The sequence below is a fragment of the Nerophis ophidion genome, linkage group LG09 (assembly GCF_033978795.1).
Source record: "Nerophis ophidion isolate RoL-2023_Sa linkage group LG09, RoL_Noph_v1.0, whole genome shotgun sequence".
Classification (NCBI taxonomy): Eukaryota; Metazoa; Chordata; class Actinopteri; order Syngnathiformes; family Syngnathidae; genus Nerophis; species Nerophis ophidion.
Window position 1 is genome coordinate 31,095,881 of NC_084619.1, and position 23,202 is coordinate 31,119,082.

General features: G+C 38.6%; 1 protein-coding gene across 4 annotated transcripts in view; it reads right to left on the minus strand.

Annotated features, from left to right (window-relative positions):
• Window positions 1–36: 36 nt before the first annotated feature.
• inpp5f (inositol polyphosphate-5-phosphatase F) overlaps window positions 37–23,202 on the minus strand; it is a 29,166-nt gene continuing 6,000 nt past the window's right edge. The window contains exons 2-20 of one of the 4 annotated variants that reach the window (XM_061910818.1): window positions 20,446–20,526; window positions 19,853–19,989; window positions 18,453–18,578; window positions 18,160–18,345; window positions 17,035–17,091; window positions 16,195–16,390; window positions 15,884–16,063; window positions 14,729–14,793; window positions 10,143–10,267; window positions 9,963–10,040; window positions 9,721–9,841; window positions 9,403–9,531; window positions 8,583–8,700; window positions 8,306–8,504; window positions 8,123–8,194; window positions 7,961–8,034; window positions 7,645–7,773; window positions 7,473–7,560; window positions 37–3,183 (exon numbers count right to left, since the gene is read on the minus strand). In XM_061910818.1, the coding sequence (XP_061766802.1) occupies window positions 2,070–3,183; window positions 7,473–7,560; window positions 7,645–7,773; window positions 7,961–8,034; window positions 8,123–8,194; window positions 8,306–8,504; window positions 8,583–8,700; window positions 9,403–9,531; window positions 9,721–9,841; window positions 9,963–10,040; window positions 10,143–10,267; window positions 14,729–14,793; window positions 15,884–16,063; window positions 16,195–16,390; window positions 17,035–17,091; window positions 18,160–18,345; window positions 18,453–18,578; window positions 19,853–19,989; window positions 20,446–20,526 (3,275 nt within the window). In that variant the 3' untranslated portion in view covers window positions 37–2,069. Of the gene's footprint in view, window positions 3,184–7,472; window positions 7,561–7,644; window positions 7,774–7,960; window positions 8,035–8,122; window positions 8,195–8,305; window positions 8,505–8,582; window positions 8,701–9,402; window positions 9,532–9,720; window positions 9,842–9,962; window positions 10,041–10,142; window positions 10,268–14,728; window positions 14,797–15,883; window positions 16,064–16,194; window positions 16,391–17,034; window positions 17,092–18,159; window positions 18,346–18,452; window positions 18,579–19,852; window positions 19,990–20,445; window positions 20,527–23,202 lie in introns of all 4 variants that reach the window. The other 3 variants (XM_061910819.1, XM_061910817.1, XM_061910820.1) reach the window with 3 other exon arrangements.

Here is a 23,202-nt window from a genome sequence, read left to right on the forward strand (position 1 = left end):
TTTTCATTCATAAATAATGCAAATTTAACTGAACACTTTCACTCATACCTTTTTATTCCAGTAGAATATTGGACAAAGGCGTATATTACAGTGCACTTTACCATCAAGTAATACATCCAAAGAGGATGAGAATAAATGAGTCTTTAATATAATGATCTAATGTCAACACTGTGGATGAGGGCTGCTAAATAGGCGACGTGTGACCACAAGCAGATGGCATGGTGGTGAGATGGTGCTAAACAAATGCTATAAGACCTTTAGTTGGATGTTGTCGATAGGCTCAACAGATAGAAAATGAAAGATGAATAGATGCATGCTGAAGCACAAAAGGAGAAAATGTCACCCAGCATGATAGGATTACATAATGTATAAAACAATCTAGCACTGTGGTCTTTGAGGAATGATGAGGATTAACATTTTATCTTATTTACAGTTGTCCCACTAATGCATTCCTGATGCATTTTTTCAAACAACTTTAGCTTAAAATATTGCATTGCGGCCATATTTTTGGCAGCTCCACTCTTCTGAATAATAGTCATGTAGCAACCACAAAACAAATAACAGTAATTATGAACCAAATGACCAAATATCTTGGTATATTCCACCTTGATCAAGTTGATTCAGTACAACCCTCAACAGTGACACTGTATATTTTGTTTTTCCCAGAAAATGAGGCAATAATGTAAGGTTGGGACAAAAAAATACAGTTTCATTGCACAGTGGTGTTAAAATACATAAAACAGATGTTAAACAATTTTTACATTGCCCATTACACAAGGATTTAATGAACTTTTCCAAGATAAAACAGTTTGATACCCTGAACATTTTATTTTATACAGTACACCAAATGTAACGTAAGAATGGAGATTCAAACCAAAATATCGCCTGTTAAAGCAAGTATGCTTTCTGTTTTAGGAGTGCTTTTAATTGTGTGTGTGTGTGTGTATGTATATATATATATATATATATATATATATATATACGCACACACGTGTATATATGTATATTACTTCTAGTCAACTATAAAACAATTTACAACGCTACCTCATATAGTTCATTATAGTTAGTATAACCAATATTTAAAGACATTTATAAAAATGAAACATTGCCAGTTGTTTTTCTTACTCAATGCATATCTTTTCAAAATATATATCATATATATTATGCTTTAACCTCTTTGCATACAAAAAGCCTACAGGAGGTTCTACACACTGTGGACACGCCGTGATTATTATTACTAAGGTCTTGTGAAGTCATAGGTTGTACAATATCATAAGATCACTTTACAACATTGATATTACATGTGATAACTTTGTATGCTTTTGTTGTCTTGCTAGTTTCTGACCGCTATACAAAGGCTAAAAGTTCACATCTAAACATCTTTTTTGGATCCACACGAGTTATTATTTGGTCAAGTTTATTACGAGGTCTGTATCACAAATACCAATAGGTGGCCTGCACATACCGGGCATCTAAAGTATGTTAAGTAATCCAGAGTTGCTCTGCCATCATGTAGCTAATAATGCCCTGTCAAAGTCGGTCGTTTTAGCATTAACCTTTCATGTGAGCTTTGTGGACAACAAAGGACAGTGATGTGTTTACATGCACATCATTCAAACTTAATAGCTTCATTCATTCTTGTGAATTTGGATTTTTATTCAGTTAACCATTAAAGTAAATAATTTTGATGCACATATTTTAACTTAATTAGCTCTATAAGACTTATTTCAGGAGTGGTTTCAAAAGTCAAGACATCCCTAAAAAATATATGGACTGATATATAAAATTGACAGTGCCTGATTTTGTAGTCGCAAACTACAATCTCCCCACCCCCCGTGACCCTGAAAGGGACAAGCAGTAAAAAAAGGAATGGATGAAAACAAAACAAAACAAAAAGTACATTTGTGCATGTAAACATTCACTGTCACATTAGAATGGTGTACACTTCCAGAGTCAACGCCGACATGAAGGGCAAAACTGAGGCCACATGTGTTGGCTAAGGAGTGAGGTTCAGTCTAAGCCATTGCTACGCTAGCACAGAGATAGTTTCTCCTGCTAAAAGCGAAATGCTAGATCTGAATGATCCTCGTCTGACACTGTGTAAACATTGCCTTTAAATCACTCTCCTGGACCTCGTTGACTGTTTCTGGCTCTGGGCTCTTTTGAACTTTGGCCACAGCAAAGTTGATGCTCTGAGTGAGTCCCGCCTGGGTGAGGCTGGCCACCTGGACCATGGAGCTCTTGATCTTGGCAAAAGGTGACACCACCCGGCTGCCGTTGCTGTCAGCAGGTGAAGGGCCGAGGCTGCCCTCTATCTGCGACCCCAGGCTTTTCTGAGAGCCTACTGAGATGGCAGAACTGGACCTCTGGACGGTAAGGAGGTTGGAAGCACAGGTAGTGGATTGGACGTCGAGCTGGGATGGCCTGGGGGGAAGTGGCTCCTCCTGCTTTGTGCTTGGCAGCTTGGGGTCCGCTGAGCTTGTATCCTGCACAGGCACTGGGGGCTTAATTGGATGGGCAGATGCAGACGGCTGCTCTCCAAACACCTTGACGGGTTTGGTCTGTGCATCCTGGACAAACTGGTGGCAGTAGGCATCGATAGGAGTACCAAAGTCAATCAGAATGGCTTCTTCTGCTATTGAGGCAGAACCTGGGGACTTGTCTTCACAGTCACTGACGCGGATAACAGAGGGGATATTTAGCTCCATGCTACTGATGGACTGGGAGCGACTGCCCAGTCGAGTGTTTGATGCTACGATGCCACAGCTGGGCAGCACATAGTCCACATTTTCAAAGGAGCTGATGCACGCATGCTCTTGGTCAGAATTATAGGAGTCAGAGTCATCAGAGAGATCAAAATTTGCATCAGTGATATCTTTAAAAGTGCTGGGATTGTTGCCATCGGATGTCTCTAAGCTGCTGTCCGACTTCCACAGGTTGACGTGCATGGTCGGCTTCAGGAAATTGACCTTCACATCAGGCTTAGCAAAGTTTCCGAGCTTTCCGAGGGGCCTGAAGGGGCCAATATTTACGCTTGTCTTGGTCTGTTTGACTTTCTGGTTCAGAGAGGAGAATTTGTTGAGAAGGAAACTTTTACCTTGAGCAAGCCCAGAGCTGCCCTGCACCTGCTCACAGTTTTTGTTCTGAATTCCCATTATGTCTTCATGAGGTTTGCTCTGACGCCTACAACGCAGACAGACATCTTTAGACAACATTATGGGTATCAACACATCACACCTGCCAACCTTGAATCAAAGTATGCATTAAAATCCCATTCTTGCAGGTTTTTTTGGTTTAATTTTATGTCGCATTTTGGACACCACTGCTTTCATAGCTCGTCGTCCTGGTTAAACCACTGACATGACGTCAATTCCGGGAGCAACCACAATTCTTCTATTATTTAGTTTTTAAGTTTCCTTCGACCCAAGCAAACAATTGTAATTAAAGAATGAAAGTATTATTTATGAAGGGACACATCTTTAAAAAAATTACTTAAGTGTGTCATTAATTATGATTAAATCTAAATACCTAAATGTGTTTTTAAATGTGCCATTAACTTATTTAATGCAAAATTACTGTAATTATCTAATTGTTTAATTATTGATTTCATTATTGAATGATTTCATTAGTTCCAGCTTCCTCCCACCTCCAAAGACATGCACCTGGGGATAGGTTAATTGGCAACACTACATGGTCCTTCGTGTGTGAATGTGAGTGTGAATGTTGTCTGTCTATCTGTGTTGGCAATGGGATGAGGTGGCGACTTGTCCAGAGTGTACACCACCTTCCGTACGAGTGCAGCTGGGATAGGCTCCAGCTACCCCCGCAACCTTGTGAGGGACAAGCGGTAGAAAATGGATGGATGGATGATTTGATTATTTTACGATGTAAATAATGTCATTATGTCATTACATAATTATTTAATGACACATTTAAGTAATTAATTTAATATTAATCTATTCATATGCCAGTAATAAATGTTGTCCAATTTCCTGAATTTGCCAGATAAAATAAATCCATGAAGTGCTGACACACCAGTTCATGAATTTATTTTATCTCTCAAACTCAGCAATCAAAAGTCTATGGGCGGAGCTAAGAAATCTAGTCCAATCATTGCTTTGGTTAAAGCCTGGAACTTCGGAAGTCTTTTGGCGACGAAGGACGATATACTCGTACTTTTTGGGAGTTGGTTATAGATAGTTTACAACTTGCAGACTATGTGGAAGCGACATGCTGAACCAGAGTATGCAGCAGTTAAAGTCGAGAAATGTATTTATTGAAGTTTGTATTGAAGTTGTTGGTAGTTATTTACGCACTTCCAGACTGATATTGACCAGCAGTCCAGCACTTGTCCTCCATTGACTTTAACGACTGAGTTTGACAGATAAAATAGATTGAGCAATGGCAAGGACTAAGTGGGGTAAAATGAAATGAATTACTAAATCTTTATAAATAATTGCTTAAAAGTATAATGATTTAATTAAATAAATCATATCATAATGAAATCAATAAATAATGAAATTGTGAAATAATTACAAACCCCGTTTCCATATGAGTTGGGAAATTGTGTTAGATGTAAATACAAACGGAATACAAAACGGCCTTATTTCATCTCCGTAATATCGCTAAAATTCGCTCCATTTTGTCCACTAAAGACGCTGAGATCATTATCCATGCGTTTGTTACGTCTCGCCTCGACTACTGTAACGTATTATTTTCGGGTCTCCCCATGTCTAGCATTAAAAGATTACAGTTGGTACAAAATGGCTAGACTTTTGACAAGAACAAGAAAGTTTAATCATATTACGCCTGTACTGGCTCACCTGCACTGGCTTCCTGTGCACTTAAGATGTGACTTTAAGGTTTTACTACTTACGTATAAAATACTACACGGTCTAGCTCCATCCTATTTTGCCCATTGTATTGTACCATATGTCCCGGCAAGAAATCTGCGTTCAAAGGACTCCGGCTTATTAGTGATTCCCAAAGCCCAAAAAAAGTCTGCGGGCTATAGAGCGTTTTCATTTCGGGCTCCAGTACTCTGGAATGCCCTCCCGGTAAAAGTTCGAGATGCCACCTCAGTAGAAGCATTTAAGTCTCACCTTAAAACTCATTTGTATACTCTAGCCTTTAAATAGACTCCCTTTATAGACCAGTTGATCTGCCGTTTCTTTTCTTTTTCTCCTATGTCCCACTCTCCCTTGTGGAGGGGGTCCGGTCCGAGCCGGTGGCCATGTACTGCTCGCCTGTGTATCGGCTGGGGACATCTCTGCGCTGCTGATCCGCCTCCGCTTGGGATGTTTTCCTGCTGGCTCCACTGTGAACGGGACTCTCGCTGCTGTGTTGGATCCGCTTTGGACTGGACTCTTGCGACTGTGTTGGATCCATTATGGATTGAACTTTCACAGTATCATGTTAGACCCGCTCGACACATTGCTTTCCTCCTCTCCAAGGTTCTCATAGTCATCATTGTCACCGACATCCTACTGGGTGTGAGTTTTCCTTGCCCTTATGTGGGCCTACCGAGGATGTCGTAGTGGTTTGTGTTGTGGTTTGTGCAGCCCTTTGAGACACTAGTGATTTAGGGCTATATAAGTAAACATTGATTGATTGATTGAATGATTTGCAAATCCTTTTCAACCCATATTCAATTGAATGCACTACAAACACAAGATATTTGATGTTCAAACTCCTAAACTTAATTTTTTTTGCAAATAATAATTAACTTTGAATTTCATGGCTGCAACACGTGCCAAAGTAGTTGAGAAAGGGCATTTTCACCACTGTTTTTCATCACCTTTTCTTTTAACAACACTCAATAAACCTTTGGGAACTGAGGAGACACATTTTTGAAGCTTTTCAGATGGAATTCTTTCCCCTTCTTGTTTTATGTACAGCTTAAGTGGTTCAATAGTCCGGGGTCTCCGTTGTGGTATTTTAGGCTTCATAATGCGCCACACATATTCAATGGGGGACAGGTCTGGACTACAGGCAAGCCAGTCTAGTACCCGCACTCTCTTACTATGAAGCCACGCTTTTGTAACAAGTGACTTGGCATTGTATTGCTGATATAAGCAAAGGCGTCCATGATAACGTTGCTTGGATGGCAACATATGTAGCTCCAAAACCTGTATGTACCTTTCAGCATTAATGGTGCCTTCACAGATGTGTAAGTTACCCATGCCTTGGGCACTAATACACCCCCATACCATCACAGATGCTGGCTTTTCAACTTTGCACCTGGAACAGTCCAGGTGGTTCTTTTCCTCTTTGGTCCGGAGGATACGACGTTCACCGTTTCCAAAAAACAATTTGAAATCTGGACTCATCAGACCACAGAACACTTTTCCACTTTGCATCAGTCCGTCTTAGATTATCTCAGGCCCAGCGAAGCCAGCGGCGTTTCTGGGTGTTGTTGATAAATGGCTTTGGCTTTGCATAGCAGTTTTAACTTGCACTTACAGATGCAGCAACAAACTGTAGTTACTGACAGTGGTTTTTTGAAGTGTTCCTGAGCCTATGTGGTGATATCCTTTACACACTGATGTCACTTTTTGATGCAATACCGCCTGAGGGAACGAAGGTCCGTTATATCATCGCTTACGTGCAGTGATTTCTCCAGATTTTTTTAACCTTTTGATGGTATTACGGACCGCAGATGGTGAAATTCCTAAATTTCTTGCAATTGCACTTTGAGAAACAATGTTCTTAAACTGTTTGACTATTTGCTTACGCATTTGTTCACAAAGTGGTGACCGTTTCCCAATCCTTGTTTGTGAATGACTGAGCATTTCACGGAGGCTGCTTTAATACCCAATCATGGCACCAACCTGTTCCCAATTAGCCTGCACACCTGTGGGATGTTCCAAATTGTGTTTATCAGTTTGAACATCAAATATGTTGTCTTTGTAGCATATTCAAATTAATATGGGTTGAAAAGGATTTGCAAATCATTGTATTCCGTTTATATTTACATCTAACACAATTTCCCAACTCATATGGAAACGGGGTTTGTAAATATGAAACAATGAAATCAATACCTCATAAAAACATACAAATAATTAAATTAGTGACACATTTAAAAACACATTTATGTATTTAAGTCCAATTATAATAAATTCCTTATTATTGCATTTACTTCCATCCCCTTTGGCCCTTTGTGGTTATTGGAGCTGCAACCAAGCAATGTGTTATGTCAATTTCAGTGGAGATGGGCTGTAAGCCATCCAAACAAATTACACACACAGGAAATAATGTTCTTCAAGCTGACCAATGACAGCGCTTAGTGTCCGCAATGTTGGATTCTTGGGGGGAGGTGCACGTTAGGAAGGGAAACGCGAGCGAGTGTGTATCGGGAGTGCATCAAAGCATACAAGTATTCAAGGGTCAAAATGCATGCCAAGCATAAAAAATGCATACAAGTTGGCAGTTCTGGCACATGTTATAATGATACTAGAAAATGTGGTAATTACCTCTCCAGCTTCTTTTCAACCACCAGTAGGTCCAGCCCCCTGGCCTGCTTTGTAATGCGAAGCATCTCAGCAATGCATTGCAGTGTATCTGAAACATAATATATCAGTTTAGGCTTTCAAAATATTTGCTTCAAGCCTCTTTCATTTTTCAAAAGGGGCATGCTTATCCTACCCTTGCCATCATCCTCAGGATTTCGTGTGGCTGCACGAAGTGTGTGAAAATATCCGCTTGTCTCTTCACTCCTGTAATGCAGACGCATACAACAGAACTTTGGCTTGCCAAACAGCGTCGGCTCTGGACCTGCAAGAGAATACTCAGACTTACAACTTCCATTTTTTTTCATTTTCATTTCCTTGAATCATTATCAGTGTCTACATTACTAAACGGTTGCTGGGAAACTGTTAAGCACGCTTTTAGGAAGTGTTGGGTGACTCTGGTTCATAGAAAACATTCACCACTTCTTCTTTGAGTGAATTTGAAGACTTACCAATTTCAATCTTGTCCAAGCCATCTAAATTGAGGCGCTGGTACTGGTTGACTTTATCGGTTTCTTCATCATAGCTGTCAATGTACACAAGAGAAAAAACAGTGGATGAGTAACAGGAAGCGAGTCCACTAAATATGTCGCACATATGCAGTTTAGACTTACAAAGCAATGTAATAGGCTTTGTCGGACAGAAGCAGGAGTACATCTACATCTTTGTTTGAGGCATCAATCAGGCTGTTACAAAAAAAGAAGACATCTTTCTCCATATTTAATTCATTATCATGTTACTTGTGTATAAGTGCTTCCCTTTGCATTAAATTGAAGTCCAACATTTAAACAACCAACCTCATGTCACAGTTGATAAGAGCCCAACCACCGTGAAACTTCTCATCATCTGGCAGGAGAAGCTGCATGTATGTCTGCAACAGGAGACTGACTTGCTCTTGAGCACCTCTTTGGCTTTCCTTTTCTTTCTCTTCATGCTCCTTCTCCTTGCTGAAAATGGAGTAGAGGTCCTCTGTCACAGGCAGGCCCATCATGAGGTCTGCGGACAGAGACAAAAGAGTCTGTAAAGGGTTGTTCGAATGTGCAGACACACGAGAGAATATCTGTCTTTAATTACCAATTACTGCTTGTCTGTAAGCATCCCTAAAGCGGTTCAGATAGTAGCGGTTGGCTGAATTCACACCATCCTTCATTACGCCAGCCAGTTTTCTCTCACCTGTCCTGGTAAAATCTCCCTGAAAACAAACAGTGTACCCACATTTGTTAAATGAAATTTGCGTAAATTAGGCCTCAATTAATCAAACGATAAATGGAAATGAACTTGATAACTTTGATAAATGTCCATGCTATCCATGTGTGTTTGTTTTCTTAGTCTCTCAGAAATAAATTATTCCAATCAACCACAATCTTTATCTCGGTGGGCGCAGGCGGGACCACTAGCTTACAAACGCAGGATGTATGAACAAACGTTCACAAATTGCTATCAGTGTGGAAATATTTCAGTTTCAAATCAAATGAGCGTGATGAGCACATCAACACGAACGGAAAAGCCAGCATGCTGAATTTTTTATAGAAATTGAGGGCATAAACAAAAAAGACAACAAAAAAACCCACTAGACCCAGTTTTTCATACAGGGAAAAAATTGCACTTATAATAAATAGTTGCTGTAGCACATGTTTTTGCTAACCGGGATTGAGAGCATGTCTGTTAACTTATTTAAGATGGAAACAAAAATATTAATGAAAAATAAAGGTTTTCTGGTTTCAAAGGGTTATTATTGTTGTAAGTGTATTATGATTACATGAACGTTACATTAATTTGGTCTCAAAATAATGCTGACAATAAAATTATTTATTGGCAATAATTTTTGGGACAATATATCTTCCATTAAACGACACTAAGTATATAGCAATATATCACAATCTCTTAATACTACCTTAAGTGCTGCTGTTCCGGCATACTGTCTGCTGATGGTGTCGCCATTGTTGGCCCACATTATCTGATAGATCCTGTAACATTTGAGAGGAAGTGGCTGCTCTGGAGGCATCACACCCAACTTTTTCAGCTGAAAAGAGTAAGAAAGGCATTTATTCAACAGGCTAGGTGTTGTTGTTGTGAGGAAAACATTTTAAAAGCATTGCTATTTGTCAGTTGCCATCACTAACTGAGAGGTTAATTTAAAAAAGGTGCTACAGCTTAACAGCTGCTGAAAAATATAGTCGTCTTCTTAGTCCAAATAATTCAAAGCACTAACCTGGTGTTCCATCACTGCCCGAGCAATAGCAGCCTGTACTACATTGGTCCTGTCCAGACAGTCCATGCAATTAACTCGAAAGATTCCCTCCTGCTTGCAGATGACTCCAGCTTGGTCCACCCTGGCAGAAAACCCCATGACACCAGTACTATAATAATTTGCTATCTTTTTTACCTTAAAAAAAACTACCAAGTGATAATCTTAGTATCGTTTGTGTACAAATTACAAATAGTGATACTTACCAGGCCCACTTCATGTCCGTGATGATATCAGAGATGGCATCCGTCAGTGTTTGAACATTTTCAAATTTCATCCCTCGACTGATACAGAGCACAAGACGTATGAAAGTGTTATCAAAAACAGAATGGCAAATATATCACAGTAAAAGTTCTACTGCCTGCCAAGCCAAGTATTTCTCTCACCAGTGCTCGTGGAAGTCAAATGAAACATAGGTGAGGTTTGGGTTGTTGTAAAGAAGGACTTGCTTAAGATACGCATCCCCAATCAACTTCTCTCGTCCACTTTGATCAACTAAGTTGATGATGACCTGAAGATAAGAATACAGTAATATAGTTAGATATATATTATAGTAGTCCTGTGTATACAAAATTATATGATGATTATAGCATCTTACAAAAGTGCAATTTTAGCAACCATTTTACTATATCTTCTCAAGGGACAATATTTAAAAAAATAAACTTGGATTTATTTCAGAGTAGTAATGTATAGCCTGTGTCACAAGATAAAAATAAGTCAACACACAGCCATTCCTGTCTAAATAGCTAGCAACAACAATTAATACATCTCACAGTGAGCATGTATAAGTTGCACCCTAAGTGTCAATATTTTGTGTGAGAACAATTGTTATTTAGGGCACTGATGTTCTGCTTTAGAATTTCACAGTACATGTTGGAATTAATGTTAGCTCAAAAAACAACAGCTCTACAGTGCCAAGAACACTCATGCAGCCCAAGGGCACAGTGCCACAACTACCATGCTTAACTGCAGCTAAAACACAAATATGGAGGAACTCACTTGTGTTGCTAGCAATTTAGACATTAAAGGCTGTGTGCTGTTTAGTCATTTTCAGTTTTAATTTGTAAAACTATCAATACTGCTACACAAGTTACATGCTGACTATTCTAAAGTACAAGCAAGTTTAATTTACTTTAGTATTGTCCATTAAAAATATACTGCAGTAAAAATTATTTTTAATATGTAAAGGATTTACTATTTTGTCAGTCAATCATTAGTATCAGAATGGTGTAGTTTATTTGTTCTTAACAAGTTAAATTCATGGTTACATTGGCACAATTAAAAGGGAACTGCACTTTGTCTGAAATGTTGCGTATTGTTCACAATCATTATGAAAGATGTTATGACGAATAGATTTTCTATTTTAATGCATTGTAAATATGAAACAAATTCGATCAAAAGTTCGCTTACAATGTAACAAGTGCTGTTCGTTTAAATGTCGGTCAAATTGTCCCAATTTGTCGGATCATATTCTCAGCCATTTACTTTCCAGGTGAGTTGCCTGATTTATAATCTACAATAAATTTACAGGAAGCAGGGAAGCGAGGAAACAGCAGACCAATCGATTATGTAAACATAGGGATACACGGAAGTGATTACGTCGCGGCTATAAATAGGTCATCTACACTAGCGCTTATAACAATATCACTAATAGTTGGTTAATATTTAAGTCACAAAATGTAAATTAAGTATTGTTGGCGCTTTTTGAATGGTCATTTATGGATTTTATGGGCGGAATAGTGGCGCTCCCATTGGCTCCGCTGTAAACAAAATTTTATTAACGTTTATTTAATATTTAGAATGCATTAAAAAAATCCATATGTCGTCTAGTTTTTCGATAGTCAAAATTAAAAGAAAGTTCAGTTCCCCTTAAGCATGTCCAAAAAGGATTAAGAAGAAGCAAGGTCATCTCCCTGAGCACCGGCTCCCCCCAGGGCTGCGTCCTGAGTATCCTGCCGTTCACGTTGATGACTCATGACTGCTGCGCCAGGTCCACTACTAACCATATTGTGAAGTATGCAAACGACACGTGTCGACAGTGGTGGGCCTCATCCGTGACAACAATGACATGGACTACAGGGAGGAGGCGAAACATCTGGTTGACTGGTGCAGAACCAACAACCTGGTCCTGAGTGTCAACAAGACCAAGGAGATCATCGTTGACTTCAGGAAGCACCAGTCCAGCCACACTCCACTCTACATCAACGGCACAGCGGTGGAGATGGTAAGCAACACCAAGTTCCTGGGGGTGCAGATAACTGACAATATATCCTGGTCCCTACACACTGGAGCTCTTGTAAAAAGAGCTCAGCATCGCATGCACTTTTTGCGTAGGATGAAAAGAGCACAGCTCTCTTCCCCCATTCTCACCACATTGTACAGAGGCACTATAGAGAGCCTGCTGACCAACAGCATCTCCTTCTGGACTGGAGCCTGCAATGCCTCAGACTGGAAGTTTCTCCAGAGAGTGGTGAGGACGGCGGAAAAGATCATCAGGACTCGTCTTCCTCCTATCCAGGAGATCGCAAAAAGCCGCTGCCTGACCAGGGCTCAGAAAATCCGCAAAGACTACTCCCACCTCCGCCAAGGACTGTTTTCATTGCTGGACTCTAGAAAGAGGTTCCGCAGCCTCCGAAGCAGAACCTCCAGGTTCTGTAATAGCTTCTTCCCTCAGGCCGTAAGACTCTTGAACGCATCATAATTGAATTATCCCCTCAACTCCCCCCAAAATGGATTAACTCGCTGAAATAAAAAAGACAATATATTGTACATCCATAAACGTGGACACATGTGAAAAAGTTAAATATATTTATCTGTACAGTAATCTATGTATTTATTTATATATATTTATACATATTTATTTATTTTATATATATATTTATATATTATTTATATATATTTATTTAATTATATATGCACCTTATTGCTTTTTTTATACTGCACTACCATGAGCTTATGTAACGAAATTTCGTTCTTATCTGTGCTGTAAAGTTCAAATTTGAATGACAATAAAAAGGAAGTCTAAGTCTAAGTCTATCTATTTTTTCTATAACTGATAATTCATTCACACCACTTCTTTTACAAGTTAACACTTTAATATTTTGCTTGCTTACACTGCCATTTAAATTCTGTACACTAAGACTCCTTAAGTGAAAATAAAGAAAGGTGTTTTAAAATATAAAATAGGAGTTAAAAATTACACTACAGTATATAGCCTGTGCATTGTTAAGAAAAAGGAATACAGATGTCAAAAATAAGGATACAAATAAAATAGGATCACATTGGTAATAATAATTTAGAATAAGGTGACAGGAAATGAGGATCAGTAAAGCAAGGACATTAAAAATAAAAATCAAAATATTTCAGTATAGTAAAACATTTTGAATGAATTATTTCATTTGAAAGTAATTAATGTATCATTATTAATGTATTGCATAATATTGTCAAACTAGGCTAATTCAGGGTGATTAAAAAATAATATGCCAAAATTATCAAATCGACATTTCAAAAATGAAAAACAATAGAAAACCTAGCTTTAACACGTGTTGTACGTAACTCTGGAGTATTTATTTCATGCATTACAAGTGCTCAATATAGCCACCACCTAATTATGTTCTAAAAGCGCACTGCACCATGACAAGGACATTTGTTTTCGCAAACTTAACCACACAAAACGCCTTCTGTTAAGGAGTCAATATTTTGAGGGTAAGTAAACACGTGGTCTTCCTACAATTGAACAGCGTCAAAAGATTTACATGACCACAACAGTGAAATTGTAACACAATAAAAAAACTTGGATAACTCCTGTATTAAATTACAATTGATTTAATCTATTATAATGCTTTAGAACTGAATAAATGTGTGATTATTTTGACATAATATTTTTAATCACACTGTATTCCGTTTTTACTGACTTTAAGGTGAATCAAGTCTTTGTTAGATATGTGTTTTACTTCCTTGTAGTCAACATGTTGTCATCTTTAGTATTTTTTCAGTTTCTCAATGTCTTTTACAACAAGGAATTTTTCTTCTTCCGGTTTTATGTTTAACTTTTTGTAGATTTACAGTTGGCTTTCCATTTGCATTAAATTCAACTTCTCTTACTTAAGTCACATGTTTTCTTGGCAACATCTGTGTTGCGTTTCGTCAGATGCTCATTCATGTAGACGTTGTTTCTTTACAGCTTGCTTAGTACTGTGCATTGCTTAGCTTGCTTTGTAAATATACATCACGGTAGAACCATCTTTCTTTCAGCCTCTCAAGTGGTCTTTGGTTTGTGTTCCAACTTTTTGTGGTTACAAACATACTCTCATGAATTATCAAAGCAGCACTATTGTCGTGAGTTGTACACCGAGGACGGACATTACTTTTGTTCTTCTTCGCTAACTTTAACCTCCATTCGATCTCTCAAGCGTGAAGCAGACTCTTCTCTTGGCAGTGCGTAAAAGAAAATAAACGTTGGAATGCTTTGTCCAAGCAACTCAAATGCTGCGACCATCATCAAGATGGTATGTTTAAACATGGATAAAATGGACAGTGATACCTGAGCAGCCTAGTGGCCTACTTAGAGGGTCTCTTTCTTCTCAATAAGACAGCCTTTCCCTCCTTTATCACACCTCTTCCAGTGTATAAGATGAGCCCAGGTATAAAAGTAAGGAGTTTTTTTTGTTGTTGTTTCATTAACTTCTTGTATTTAACATTTAAATACCATATTGTATATGTATTATAATATGCTCTGTGGCGTGTGTGACCTAGAGCGGCAAAAACATCTGACAGAATATGAATCTCAACCTACATCTAATTTGTAGGAAAGGAACTTGTAACCGCGGAAGCACCTGTACCCGTGTTAAAGCATGAAAAAAATACATCTGTCCAAATGAATTTTAATTTCACTGTAATTATGAATGTAGTAAGTAGTGTAAACTTTACAATGTACAGCCATGTAAATGACTGACACACATAACAAACCTACCTGTTTCTTGTAAAGTTTAAGCTGCTCGTCGAAGTGACAGGCAAAGTACACCATGGTCTCCTTTTCTTCTGAAACATCAAACAGCATTAAACTACTGTGGTTGGCCAAGTTACAGTTGTATTGTCTCTTGGTGATTAGTTATTTGTTTCAGACATTTTAAAGAAGTTAAGGTAAGGTAATATTGTATTTACACTTTCACAATTTAGCAATTCCAAAAAAAGGAGTAGGAAGAAGCACAGCTTATTAAATCCTACACCTTCATATATCAGCAATTAATGGTATGTTTTGTTTTAACATGTTGACACTTCAAATAATTAATGTGTTAATAATTTCTCATTAAAACGTTTTCTCGCTTCCTGTGATTAAAGGTGCTGTTTGCAACTTCCTCAGAGCTACATGTTTTTAAATAAAAAATTCAACAAGAACACCACTGGCTAACATAAGCTAACATTGGTGGTTTAACAGAACACATTTGTTTTAAAACTGTCTATATTTTTCACAATTACTAAGTTTATGTAATAACAATTTTTGCCGGCCCGAAAAAAAGAAATGGGTGTTTACGGAGGTCACTCGACCGGTCTCGTGGAGGGAGCACATGCACACAGACAAAAGCAGTCTAAGACAGGCAACAAACAATTTGCAGTCATGTTGTTGTTATGATAGAATATACATTTAATGACAGTTCCCGTTAACTGGCCAAATTGCTATTATTAGCTAACAACACCTGAAGCTTATGCGTTACGTTGATACATCCAACAAGCCATAAGTGGGTGGGATATAACGCTTAAAGTATATTGGAAAGTTAGCGGCCTAAATGTTGCAAACAGACCCTTTAATTGTCTCCATTTTCGAATAGGGAAGAAAAAAAATCTAATTGACATTGCAATAGTATAGTTCATATAGTATATTTTGGTATGTAACTTCATAATACTTTAATAGAAAAAGTAAAGTCATGCATACCTTTCAAAATTAAATTTGACTGTAACAACACTAATTAATATATTTGGTTGATATAATGAGTAAGGTAAATTTCGAATTACCCATTAAAACTCCTGCTATTAAATTAAGTAGTGTACATTTGAAAAGCCAAAAAAATTGTAATGCTGCCATCGTTCCATCAACTAGTTCAATGCAAGAAGAAGAGGTTCAACTGACCTTTCTCCAAGCGTGGCCGGGGATTGTAGCGGTAACCTGCCTGGCTCCAGAAGACAGGCACTGAACCACGAGTCTGCACATAGGATAGAGTGTGGCTGTGCACGTGGATCAACTGCTCTGTCTCCACATAATTAGCCACATGGCCATCTGTAGCCACTCCTCTGCGTTTGTATCGCATCCCTTTGGGAAAGAAGAACGCATGAATACTATTTAAAGATTATGCACATCACACTTAATGTTTCACTTATAATAAAAAAAATAACTTGGTCATCATCATCTTAAACCTAAGTAACACAAGCTTCACAACGTACCTGCTCGATGGCGGCTTCGTCTGGAGATGAGCGCAACCGTGAAGCGGGGATGAATGTCATCCACACAAGTTACCTCCTGTGGTGGGGTTTCTGGGCTACTCCGCTCATCATCAGAGGTATCATAATTCACGACAAGTTCCTCCACTTGGACAAAGCCTTGGATAATTGGTATCACCCAAAAGTCTATTTCTGGGATCTGGGGCAAACAAAATAAACACTTTTAGAATCATCAAGTTGACTACAGGTAGGATTACAACAACAGGTCACTAGAATATAGACCAGGGTTGGCTAGGAGGCTATATTGGGTTAAAGCTTGCGGTCCTGCCTCCGCCCACTGAGACTAAGGCTGTAGATGGATGACAAGAGGGTTCACTCTCTTCATTTAATTCTGTTATTGAAAAAAATTGTTCAGGTGCTGAGAGTGATGCACAGACTGAACCCTCTTGCACCCTGAAGAACAAACACACATGGACATGGCAATTTATCGATCCCGGCAAAGTTATTAAATTCATTTAATCATCTAATAATCTTCATCATTCAATTATCTGATTGGACCCATTGCTATGGGAAGTAACAGGTTGTTTTCCTTGTCATGTAATCTTTGCCACTTGCTCATGCAATAACAGTAGCTTCAAGTTAGCATCAAATTGTACTTACTTTAAATTACTTGAATCCAACATAATGTCACAACTGAAAACAATTTACATTTCTAGGCATTTATTTTTATTAAAACAACGGACAAGAACTATATATATAACATACAGCTAGCATTTCTGATTGACAGTAACTATGATAGTCTTTAAAAATGGGAACAACACAAGTTGTTGTTTTTTTTATTACCTGTAGGTCTATGAGATCTTGAATCATGTGTTTGTTCCAGAAGAAACGGTCGTCCACCTTTCACACAGAATAAAGTAACAGTCACTATTCAGTGTATTCACAAAGATGTAACAAGTATGTGGCTCGTATACAAGCATGCACATGATACAGAGGGGCAAAAGAGTATTTAGTCAGCCACCGATTGTGCAAGTTTTACCACTTATAATGATAACAGAGGTCTGTAATTTTCATCACAGGTACACTACACCTGTGAGAGACAGAATGTGAAAAAAAATCCAGGAATTCACTTTGTGGGAATTGTAAAGAATTTATTTGTAAATTATGGTGGAAAATAAGTATTTGGTCAATTACAAAAATTCAACTCAATACTTTGTAATATAACCTTTGTTGGCAATAACAGAGGTCAAACGATTACTATAGGTCTTTACCAGGTTTGCACACACAGTAGCTGATATTTTGGCCCATTCCTCTAGGTTTTGGCTCAAAATCTCACAATACATGGCCCCATTCTTTCTTTCCTTAACACGGATCAATCGTCCTGTTCCCTGAGCAGAAAAACAGCCCCAAAACATGATGTTTCCACCCCAATGCTTCACAGTAGGTGTGGTGTTCTTGGAATGCAACACAGTATTCTTCTTCCTCCAAACACGACGAGTTGAGTTTATACCAAAAAGTTATATTTTGGTTTCATCTAACCACATGACATTCTCCCAATCCTCTGCTGTATCATCCATGTATCCCTTTTGGTTTAAACTCAACTCGTCGTGTTTGGAGGAAGAAGAATACTGAGTTGCATCCCAAGAACACCACACCTACTGTGAAGCATGGGGGTGGAAACATCATGTTTTGGGGCTGTTTTTCTCCTAAGGGTACAGGACGATTGATGAGCTTTGAATGATTGACCAAATACTTATTTTCCACCATAATTTACAAATAAATTATTTTAAATTCCTACAATGTGAATTCCTGGATTTTTTTTCACATTCTGTCTCTCACAGTTGAAGTGTACCTATGATGAAAATTACAGACCTCTGTCATCATTTTAAGTGGGAGAACTTGCACAATCGGTGGCTGACTAAATACTTTTTTTGCCCCACTGTATATGGTACTTGTCGTTCTCCAAACCTGTTTCCAGAGGGGCACATTTGATCCATGCAAGTCTCCTTGGCGCTGCACACTGTTTGTCAGGTCATAGGTAGAACTATAGTAGAAGGAGTCAGAGTCCTCAAATATTTTGTACAGTTCGTCAAGCAGCCTCCTCTCTAGACGTTCCTTCTCTTTGTTTTCCTTTACCTGAAAGGCAGGGGAATACTGAATTGGGAAAGTGGGTAGGAAAAATTTTACTAACTTTACAGATTACAAAATGAAAAATGCTCAAAAGCATTAAGTGGGTGAAACCATTTTCCAGATATACAAACCTTTTTCTTGATGGGAACAGCCACATTAGATTTGATCTGACTTAACGTTTTCATCAACTTCGATTCATCAGGAGACTGAACCAGTTTCTCTGATTTGTCAATTCCAAAGTGATGCTTTTTGCAAAACTGAAAAAACATTAGATGCTGTCAAATACTCTCATAAAATGAACCAGACCTAACTAGCGATAATGAGGGTAAAAGTAAACAATGCCAGTTAAAGAAAGACATGATGATGGATTTTTTGTTTTTTTGCATCTACGGCGCATCAATTTGAACTTTATTCACTGCAGACTTTGGGATGCCAAATGCTAGGATGTCATATTTTGTCATTTAGATAAAGAATGTCTCATAATCCCAACGAAAAAACAGGGTGGGAAAGTTGAGGAACGAAGCGTTTTTTTGTATGGTCCACACCAGTTTTGGGTTTTAAATGGCTGTCAAAGTGTACCAACTTACCAACTCTGATTTCTTCTGTGTAGGTAAGATACATGATTTATGATCTCGAAGAAACTTTCAGGGAGCAAGGAGGCGAGGAATCAGCAGACCACTCGGTGATGTAAACATAGGGACAGAACTTGTTATCACTGCCCCGCTATAAATAGGTTGTCTGCGTTTGCGCTTATAATAAACGTATGACTAATACTTGGTTGATATTCAAGTCAGGAAATGTAAATTGAGTATTGTTGGCGTTTTTTGAATGTCTATTTATTGGATTTTATTGGTGAAATAGTGGAAGTTCCATTGGCGACTTATATTTATGTTTACCCTGCCTTCCGCCTGAATGTAGCTGAGATAGGTTCCAGCACTCCCCGCGACCCAGAAGGGGACAAGCGGTAGGAAATGGATGAATGGAATATTTAGAAGGCATTTTTTTGTTTTAATACATCCGTCGTCATGTCTTTCATAATGATTGTGAACGATAGGAAACATCTTTTTAAAAAGTGCAGTTCCCCTTTAAGTAACGGCCCAAAGTCTACAGTAGATGGACAACTATACAATGTAACACGATTTCAGCAAACACAGGGAATATATTTATTTTGCAATACAATATCCATCAAGGTGAAGTCTAACAATCTACTGTATTAGGGAGCAATTTATCACTGCCATTATTACTCACTTGGAAATATTCGGTCTCACCATCCAGGAAGCTGCCCTGAAAGACTAATATCTTAGTATATCTTCAACTTTCTCTGAGTGCATTTACAATATCTAGCTTAATTTTCATTTTCACCTAAATCGGAGTGGGACATTTAACAAAACAAACATTCGGATTCTAGTTACTGATAGCCTGCCAACGATGAATCATACACCGACGCATTCATGGTATTCTTAGCAACACTCAATAAGGTCAAGTATCATACACTTTGCCACCAGTATTATAACAGAATTATGATGCGCACCTCCAGCTCCAGCTCCTGAGGCTCTTCATCAGACAGCGGAATGACAGCTATCTTGATGATCTTGTAGACTTTGTGGTTGCCTGGCAAATGGCCAACAAGTGCTTTCTGTCGGATTAATACAAGACCAAGAGGAAGATCTGGCAAGAGAAGCAGAAGAAGAGGGAGTTCCATCATAGGATCAAATTCCTCACATTCTGAAAGGTGTGAAAAAAACCGCCTCACAGCAGCCATTGATTTAATTTTAATATAGCAGTACAAGCCCTATGGTAAATAAATATTGAATAAATCAGTATTTCTGCATGTTAAACCATCACGTTTTTAGGAATAAGACAATTGCTCTTGTGTAGAGTAAAAATAGCTCAGGCAAAAAAATCAACTGAAGCAACACTGACAGATCACTCTTCTTCATCAGTACATGCATTTTAAAGTGCATTTACACACAGTTTCACACCTTTCCTCCAGAACACGAAGGAAGTCTCAGTAATTGAAGAATTTGTGATATCAAGCAGCCAGACTCAAGCAGACAGGAAGAACTTTTTTTTTTTCAAACGTTGATGAGGAATTGTCAAACAAGTTCTCTTTCAACTTCTCACCTGTGTGAAGCTGTATTTTTCCAATGATACCTTCCACTAGACCCAAACATACTGGGTTCCAGGCAAGCAGCAAGTCTGTTGCTAAAAGCAAAGTAAGATAAAAACGGACACGTTAAAACAGTGGCAGGGCTTGACACTGCAGTGGGGTCATTTTCTTGAGCAGCTGTAAATTGCATTTGGGATGAGCCTCACTGATTTGGAATTGTGTCGATTGTATGGATTGCATTGTTGATTAATCAAGTCGTCAAGCAATTAGGTAAAATGGAGCGCAACTAGATAAGATGCTACTGGTTTAGTCGAAATTAGTTTTTATGTAAAGAAGAACTGCATTAAGTACGAATTGGAAAGTTGTGCAATGTGCTTCAGGGAGCATTATTCTGCATAGTTACTATACACTGGAATGGAAACAGCAGTACATAAAATGTCAAAGATAAGGTATCCCATAAATAAATTTGGAGCTTATAATTACTGGCAACCTCCTAATTATATTAAGATAATGTCCGTGCAAGTGGCTTGTCATTACAACTTTGTATTTGGCTTCAAAACACACTTTCTCTGCACCTGGTCTGACAAACAATCAGGCGCTTTAGCAGGAGGGATCTTTCTCACTATTCCTTAGATTTACAGTGGGGCAAAAAAATATTTAGTCAGCCAACGATTGTGCAAGTTCTCCCACTTAAAATGATGACAGAGGTCTGTAATTTTCATCATAGGTACACTTCAACTGTGAGAGACAGAATGTGAAAAAAAATCCAGGAATTCACATTGTAGGAATTTTAAATAATTTATTTGTAAATTATGGTGGAAAATAAGTATTTGGTCAATTACAAAAATTCAACTCAATACTTTGTAATATAACCTTTGTTGGCAATAACAGAGGTCAAACGATTACTATAGGTCTTTACCAGGTTTGCACACACAGTAGCTGATATTTTGGCCCATTCCTCTATGCAGATCTTCTCGAGAGCAGTGATGTTTTGGGGCTGTCGCCGAGCAACACAGACTTTCAACTCCCTCCACAGATTTTCTATGGGGTTGATGTCTGGAGACTGGCTAGGCCACTACAGGACTTTCAAATGCTTCTTACGGAGCTACTCCTTCGTTGCCCGGGCGGTGTGTTTGGGATCATTGTCAAGCTGGAAGACCCAACCACGTTTCATCTTCAAAGCTCTCACTGATGGAAGGAGGTTTTGGCTCAAAATCTCACGATACATGGGCCCATTCATTCTTTCCTTAACACGGATCAGTCGTTCTGTCCCCTTAGCAGAAAAACAGCCCCAAAGCATGATGTTTTCACCCCCATGCTTCACAGTAGGTTTGGTGCTCTTGGGATACAACTCAGTATTCTTCTTCCTCCAAACACGACGAGTTGAGTTCATACCAAAAAGTTCTATTTTGGTTTCATCTGACCTCATGACATTCTCCCAATCCTCTGCTGTATCATCCACGTGCTCTCTGGCAAACTTCAGACGGGCCTGGACATGTACTGGCTTAAGCAGGGAGACCCGTCTGGCATTGCAGGATTTGATTCACTGTCGGCGTAGTGTGTTACTGATGGTAACCTTTGTTACTTTGGTCCCAGCTCTCTGCAGGTCATTCACCAGGTCCCCCAGTGTGGTTCTGGGATTTTTGCTCACCGTTCTCATGATCATTTTGACCCCACGGGATGAGATCTTGCGTGGAGCCCCAGATCGAGGGAGATTATCAATGGTCTTGTATGTCTTCCATTTTCTGATAATTGCTCCCACAGTTGATTTTTTCACACCAAGTTGCTTGCCTATTGTAGATTCACTCTTCCCAGTCTGGTGCAGGTCTACAATTCTTTTCCTGGTGTCCTTCGACAGCTCTTTGGTCTTGGCCATAGTGGAGTTTGGAGTCTGACTGTTTGAGGCTGTGAACAGGTGTCTTTTATACAGATAACGAGTTCAAACAGGTTCCATTAATCCAGGTAAGGAGTGGAGGACAGAAGACCTTCTTAAAGAAGAAGTTTCAGGTCTGTGAGAGCCAGAGATCTTCCTTGTTTTAAGTGACCAAATACTTATTTTCCACCATAATTTAAAAATATATATTTTTAAATTACTACAATGTGAATTCCTGGATTTTTTTTTCACATTCTGTCTCTCACAGTTGAAGTGTACCTACGATAAAAACTACAGACCTCTGTCATCATTTTAAGTGGGAGAACATGCACAATCGGTGGCTGACAAAATAATTTTTTGCCCCACTGTACATGTCACCACGTCCGGCTCATTAAATACTAGTGGTGGTCATACCAGCGTCTGTTTTCAGGTATAAGGCGCAATTTAGCCATTAACAAAGAAAAACACCCTATTCTTGCGTTGTTTTCGGCTGTACAAACTGTTCAAATTGCAAAAAGGAAAAACATTTCTTCAGAGTTCTTTGAAAGGTAATTAAGAAGGGTGAAAAAGTGCAAGATTTTACGAAAGACGACGAGAAAAGTGTTGCAGACTTCAGTCCAAAGAAGCAAATTGGAAGAATACACTAGTGTGTAGTGATCACTTTGTTAAAGGTTTGTTTGATACACTTTTGAGATGTATTATTTCCCATTTAAGCATTATCTTGATAGTATTTGTATTTCATAAAACACATGTTTGCTACGAGTGTTTCCTTAAGCACTAACTCAGCAGGTCTAAATAAAAGAAAGCAAATGTAAGTGAAACCTAAAAGAGTTAGAATCTTTCAGCACATACACAATGTTGACAGCTACAGTTATGTTTTGATAAAGTCAGGGAAAAA